The sequence below is a fragment of the Mycetomoellerius zeteki genome, unplaced genomic scaffold (assembly GCF_001594055.1).
Source record: "Mycetomoellerius zeteki isolate Tzet28-1 unplaced genomic scaffold, Tzet1.0 scaffold172, whole genome shotgun sequence".
In the NCBI taxonomy this organism is placed as follows: Eukaryota; Metazoa; Arthropoda; class Insecta; order Hymenoptera; family Formicidae; genus Mycetomoellerius; species Mycetomoellerius zeteki.
Window position 1 is genome coordinate 658,345 of NW_017256675.1, and position 7,319 is coordinate 665,663.

The 7,319-nt window shown below is 37.8% G+C and overlaps 1 protein-coding gene across 5 annotated transcripts in view; it reads left to right on the top strand.

The window, feature by feature from the left end:
• Positions 1-7,319, top strand: part of lilli (AF4/FMR2 family member lilliputian) — a 323,624-nt gene that overhangs the window by 315,660 nt on the left and 645 nt on the right. For 4 of the 5 annotated variants that reach the window (XM_018445974.1, XM_018445972.1, XM_018445976.1 and 1 more), the window contains exons 16-20: positions 2,143-2,337; positions 2,428-2,505; positions 2,591-2,687; positions 2,827-3,172; positions 3,251-7,319. The exon at positions 3,251-7,319 is cut by the window's right edge and continues 645 nt beyond it. In XM_018445974.1, the coding sequence (XP_018301476.1) occupies positions 2,143-2,337; positions 2,428-2,505; positions 2,591-2,687; positions 2,827-3,172; positions 3,251-3,360 (826 nt within the window). In that variant the 3' untranslated portion in view covers positions 3,361-7,319. The remainder of the gene's footprint in view (positions 1-2,142; positions 2,338-2,427; positions 2,506-2,590; positions 2,688-2,826; positions 3,173-3,250) is intronic. The other variant, XM_018445975.1, reaches the window with a different exon arrangement.

The following is a 7,319-nucleotide window of genomic DNA, read 5'->3' on the forward strand; positions in this document are numbered from 1 at the left end:
TGTATATATATATATATATATTTCTTAACTTTTGTCAGTAAATTTATATATATATATATAAATTTACTGACAAAAGTTAAGAAACAAAGTAATTGTTTGAGAATTACTCTCTATATTATTTATTTTCCAAGATACATAGGTTGGAACTAAAAATCATATAATGAGATAACAGTTCATACACCAATAAACAATAAGTTTTTTTCTCAAATATACTTATATGAAGATCACAATTAAATTAAATTAAAGAAACAAAATAAAAGTTGTATGACAAAAGTTAAGAAACATATTGTACATTATAAATATTAACTTTTAACATAAACAATGATGTGTAAATGTCTGTAATTTTTGTAATAACCTTAGGTTATTAGTAAGATGTTAGAAAACCCTTGGATTTGAGGACTGCCTGACATCTACGTGACATTGATTCAATTAGTCGAACACAAAATTCGGCCGGTATTTCTGACCATATTTTCGTGATTGTTTCCATTAATTCTTTTGCTTTATTAGTAAAATAATGATTCCCAATTGACGCCCAACATAATCCCATAAATGTTCAATTGGATTTAAGTCCGGGGATTGGATTCGTCGAGTGGCTTGCTGCTTGGTGCGATAGACTCGTGATCTGTAGATCCGTGTTCGATCCCACTTGCGCCCATATACGCAATTTTTCGCATTTAGGAAGCCGAAAATGGCTCCATCTGTTGATTAAGAGAAGTTAAAAAGGCTTAAGGCCGTTGCGAATTGTACGAGGAGGTCTATGAGATTTCCAACTAAAGAAATCTTAATTTTCCATTTACATTCGATTTGAGACCTCTGCTCCCCCAGGAGGTTATTCATTACTTTCTGCATGGTACTGTGATTCTACAATATTTGAGTCGGAAAATCAATCAAGGGGAAACCAGAAGAAAGAAAGAAAGTCCGGGGACTGACTTGGCCACTTAATTATATTAACGTTTTATTCCTTGAGAAATGTTTTAATTAATTTAGAAGAATGTTTAGATCATTATTGTGTTGAAATGACCACTCTGATGGCATTTTCTTGTTGGCAAATGGCAGCATATGATTTTGTAAGATATCACGATACATAAATCTATCCATTGTTTCCTTTATTTGTATTAATGGATCAAGACCGCTATACGAGAAACAACTCCACAACCATCACATTACCGCCATCAAATTTTACGGTCAGTTTTAGATATTTAACATTAAACCGTTGTCCGGTAGGGCGTCGCACGTTATTTCTGGAATCATTTCCAAATAAGTTAAATTTACTCTCATCACTCCATAAAATGTTTGACCACTCTCCAATTAATGTGCTCTTTGGCAAACTCCAAACGAACTCTTCTATTTTTTTTAGAAATAAGTGGTTTTTTGCACGCTTTGCGTGAAAAAAGATTATTCTCTAAACGACGGCTAACTGTCCTGCTGCTAATGCTGTGCAGACTCAAATGATTTTTAATTTCGGAAGCAGTGTAAAATGGATTGGATTTAGAGAGCTTTGTAATTCGACGATCTTGCTTTTGAGTTGTTTTTCGTGGTCTCCCAATTTGTGGTGCTGTTTTAACAATTCCGTAATCTTGAAAACATTTTATAATTTTCATGATAATACAACGATTCACATTAAACACTTTTGCAATATCAATTTTTTTTTGGCCATTGTTAAACATTTCAATTATTCTTTGGTTTTCAGTTTCAGTTAAACGTTGCCTTTTTGCCATATTTTAACGTAAATTGTGAGATACGAACTACACACAGCAATGTCAGAGAAAAGACTGAGCATCGTCGAACATGTTTGTTTACATTCTTTTCTCTACTTAGAAACGAGACGTTCTTATGTTTCTTAACTTTTGTCACACAATTTTTGTTTTGTTTCTTCAATTCAATTTAATTGTGATCTTCATATAACTATATTCGGGAAAAAACTTATTGTTTATTACTGTATGAACTGTTATTTCATTATACGATTTTTAATTCCAACCTACGCATCTTAGAAAATAAATAATATAGAGTAATTTTCAAACAATTACTTTGTTTGTTAACTTTTGTCAGTATATAGTTAATATAAATACGTTTTATATATATATATATATTATATAATTAGTTTTTTAATATGACAGCATATACTTTATATTTGTATTTCAGGGACCACGACCAGTACCTGACCGAAGCTAAACGACTAAAGCACAATGCCGATGAAGAGAACGATCTTACGGCACAAGGCATGATGTATCTGGAGGCTGCTCTGTATTTTCTTCTAACAGGCGACGCGATGGAATCAGACTCAGTTACAGAAAAAGCCTCGTATACTATGTACAAAGATACTCTTAGTCTCATCAAGTGAGTACATTTCTAATTAAGACGCGTACACGTTACATTAAAAAGAGGAGAGAGCTTGCTAATTAAAGCGATTTTTCCTTTGTTTTGCAGATACATCTCATCGAAATTTAAGAGCCAAACGAACAACTCACCTGAGAATAGCATACACACTAAGCTGGCTATTTTGAGGTGAGTGCACCTCCTTACTTCTTTCAATCATACAGTATCGCACATGCGGGCGGATGCATCTCAAAATTATAATTTATTTTTCTAGCCTTTGGTGTCAATCACGTTTGTACTCCAAACTATATAACATGCGCAAACAGGAAATGAAAGAGGTCCAGAAGATCGTCAATGATTTCAATCAAAAGGTGGTTTTTTATTGGATAATAATGTTGCCCAATGTGATAATTACTTCAAACATATTACAATCCTCATTTTATTACGATCTATAACTATCCTAGATATAAATCGGCGCGTGAGTCCTAATTTTTGAAAAATATATTTTAGCAATCTCAGCAATCAGCAGCTCAGACAACACCTGCTCAGGCGGAGGGACAGGGCACGCCTTCTCTTTCGCCAACACCATCGCCCGCCGGTTCTGTAGGTTCCGTCGGTAGTCAAAGTTCCTCCGGATATAGCAGCGGTGGACAACATCCGACACAACAACCACCGGCACAACAACCACCGGCACAACAACCATCGGCACAACAACCGGTCAATAACCAACCTATTAGCGTGCCATTGCAGGTCTTCAATGCGATGATAAAGCAAAATCAGTATTCAGGCTTACTTATGAATGGCCATGACCTATGGGACCAGGCAATAAAGCAGGCGAGACAGGAAGAGAATAGAAGTACGTATTGAAAATAAATCACATCAGGTGAATCCCATTTCGATTTGTAATGACCGTTCGTTTTTCTTGCGTTATCAGGTTTTTTCATCGACTTGGATCGAAGATTGGGACCCTTGACATCGTATAGCTCGCTACGTGAGCTTGTGCGTTACGTTCAAGCGGGTATAAAGAAATTGCGAGCTCTCTGACCACAGTGGCATAGCCCCCGACCACCCACTCCAAACTACGTTACCTCCCTTCCGCAAAATATGGTCACTTACCCGACCATGTACACGTAGTTGCGTAGCGTCGTTACGTCGGTCACTATGACTTGTCCATCAATAGCCGGCGATGTATGGAAAATGGGAAGGTACGATAGCGATGATACAATGGAATCATGGACTGTTTTCTTTACGAGAAGTGGTCTCGGGGGGGAGGGGGGAGGGGGGGGTGCGACCGAATCGATAATGGAGGTCACAGCAATCTAGAAAAAGGAGAGAAAACGAGAGCAGCTCGTGAGATTCTCCTTTAGTCGGACGACGTAGGGGCATTCTTGATATAAATTTAGCAGCAAGTTTATAGTCAATTGCAAAGCGCGTGCCTGAGGGGGCGAGGGGAAAGGCGACCGATCGAGAGAGGAGTCGCTTTATCTTACCACGGTGCATAAACGAACCTCGTGCACTTTGTTAGAGCACGTGTTACTTACTCTCGAGGCGCAATGAAGAATCGTTGGGCGGAGATGATATCGAGACGCTCGCGAGTGCATTAGATTTCTAGCAAGCCACAGTGATAACTCGTGTCTATTTTTTCCGAAGTGTCCGCTTTTGTAAGTTAACGCATAGATATCGACACGAAATTGGGAGGAGGGGAAGGGAGAGGATTAAAGGGGGATTAAAGAGAAAAACCGAATATGAGAAAAGAGAAGTAAAACCACTGATGGGGTAGAAAGAAGTGCCACGTATAAGCGCCCGTGTGTTCTCGCTTCACGGTGCGCCCGCAGCCGACGTTACCTGAAGCATGAGTATCGTTTCGGCGATTCAAGTGCGATGAATATAAGGGATATACCTATTTAATATATATAGTTTATTACCTATATAAATATATAAATAGTTATAAAGATAAGAATATATTTAATGACGCGAAAAGAGATAAAGCATCTCGCGCGTCGGCGCCGCGTTTCAATATAGGGGAACAGATGAGTTGTATTCTCGAACGTGAGGAGATATCGTGATAACATGAAAAAGAAAGGGAGGTAGAGGAGGGGCAGGATTAGAGTGATTTCGATGGAGGGATACGCGAGCAACAGGATCAACAACCAGGATCAAGCGATATGCTATAGTTAAACTATAGTTTTAACGTTTGCGTGCGAAGCACATGACTCTTTTTTGTAGATAGATGGGGGAAGTAATTTAGATTAGAGTAATTAATATGCAAACAGGAAAAGCAGTAACAGATGCGACTATACCAATACATATTATTTACATTACCTAGAGTTAACCGGGAAAATAAGTAGAAGTTCTAGTGCGATTGAAAAGTAAAGGAGAAAAAAATAATAGTATACCGCATACACACATATACCAATAGCATAATTTAATGAAACGCAAGCGAGGGAAGAACAAAGCGAGGTAAACGCACGTTAAAAATTAGGAGGTGAACAATGGCAAAATGTATTTGCGAATAATAAGTGATAAATATAATATTCGAGATTACTATTCGCAAATAAATTTCGCCTACATACCGAAGAGGTGAATGTCCCTCTTGCGCGCACGACATGAGATGCTAATGGAAAAACAATGAGAAGAACAAGCGCAAGCGGATAAGCAAGTTGCTCATGTGTATATTTTTGTAAATAGATATTTGTGAGTGCCGCCGTCTTGAGGGCGATCTACCGTTGTTGAGTTTGCGGTAGATCGGCCCGCCCCAATTTTTGCTACCACAGATCTTGTCGAGAATCGGATAAGAGTTTACAAATAAGGAAAAAAGAGATATGAGAATACATAACGAATCGACACACGACGAAGTGTCCGTTGAATTTAGTTTCGAAAGAGAAACGTGCTCCGCGCTTTTTTTTCTTTTGAGAACGGCATTTACATTACTCTCTCAGATTTTCTAATCTGTTTCCGTTTTTACGATCGCTTCTCGATCGAAAAATCTTATCGAAGAAAATTCTAAACGTGCGTCACGACAGCTTCGTTGTTCCCAAATTTACCGGTGATTTTATTCACCTCACTTTTCAAACGCATCTCTTCCCCCGCACTCGATCGATGAAGAATCGAGCAGATTGCGATTTAACAGTGGGAAATAACGTGAACGGCACTCCAGAGTTTCATTTTCTCGATAAAACGTGAAATTTGACGAAGCAAACTAGTAAAGTTTAAATTCACAAATCGAAGGGATTCTTATCAAATCTGAGATCAACACAATCCCGTAGTTTAATACATATCCGATCTAAATTTAATTCTCCTAAGTGATTAATATCGCCCAACCAGAGGATGTGACCGACAGCGTACTCTGAGACCGTAGGACCAATTATTATTTGTATAACTGTTACAATAAAATCGTATTGTCCCGTTGCTGACGTCCTATTGGCAATACCAGAAAAGATGAATATAAAAAAAAACGCAGGCGGATTGGCGGGATGACGACGGCCCATAGTTATTAAGCGCGGTCCAATGGTTCACGGGATACAATTTTATATTTCACGAGTGCGATAAAGGATAAAGAGAAGAGACTAAAAGAATAAAATTTAAAAAAAAGCAAAAGAAGTCAATTAAGGAGCTTCGAGAATATTTTCGAGACACATATTTATAGCAGATACATATATCAGGCCCATTTTCCCGCCAGGCCGACCGCCCGAAAAAAATGAACGAAATGCAAATTCGAGATATCAAATCGCAAATTCGACGTGATTTATCGAGGAAATGAAAATAATGGAATTTTTATTACGATTGCATGCAGAGGATAAGTTTGCGACGAGTGGAAAAAGAGATTGTCGGTTTATGTAAATAATTATCGATTCTTAGGTAGATTTTTCTTTTTATAATGTTCTTTTTGATAATTTCGGGCTGATGTATGTTCCTGTATGACTTCCAAAGATAAGTAAAAGGTGCTGTCGCTCCATAAGGGTGTCGCGTAAAGCGCAGCGAATTTAGATCAGAAAACACATTCGCCTCTTTAGTTCTTTTGTAGGTTCTTTTTGCTTTTTTTCTTTTGATCCCCTCTCCCCCTTTTTTGTCGATGTAATTAAATCATGGAATTGCATCGCGCGATATTTTTTGCTACAATTCTATTATAAACTATTATTAAATTCATCGTTACTGTTATTGTTAACACTGACGATATTATTGGCGATAGACAAGCCAGTGTGAAGTTGGCACCCCATTTTGAAAAAATCGATATTTTATACACAGTTTCGTTTGCACCCACAATAGTTCTACAGTTCCTGCTAAGTTTTAACAATAGTTCCGCTGATTTAGCTAAAAAAAAAATTTATAAATGGGGTGTGTGTGCCAACTTCACGTGGCATCCCAAATATCGCAAAAATTAATTTTTATCACGAAATTCTACAGTTCTCGAAGAGTTCTATAGTTCCTGATAGGTTTCAGAGACAGTTCCGGCCTCTACGTATTTTTAAACAATTTTTTAATGTCGGCGCCAGCACTTCACCACAAGAGTAACCGCGCAACAGTCAGTTCCGTCGACTTTTTGCTATTTTCCTACAGTTCTGCAAAAGTTCTAACGCTTTCGATATGTCTTGCTTAAAGTTCTCGCCCTTAAGTATCATTAAATAATTTTTTAATCTGACTGCTGGTACCACATTTTTTATAAGTATGCGATGCCGATAGTTCCTATCGTTTTATGGCAATCCTTGATAGTTCTCGCATACCAGCGACTGTTTTAAAAATAGGAACCTTGATAAAAACCTCTAGAGAGCGTCGGAACTATTGCAAAACAATAGGAAAATAGCAAAAAGTCGACGGAACTGACTGTTGCGCGGTTACTCTTGTGGTGAAGTGCTGGCGCCGACATTAAAAAATTGTTTAAAAATACGTAGAGGCCGGAACTATCTCTGAAACGTATCAGGAACTGTAGAACTCTTCGAGAATTGTATAATAGAATTTCGTGATAAAAATTAATTTTTGCGATATTTGGGGTGCCACGCGAAGTT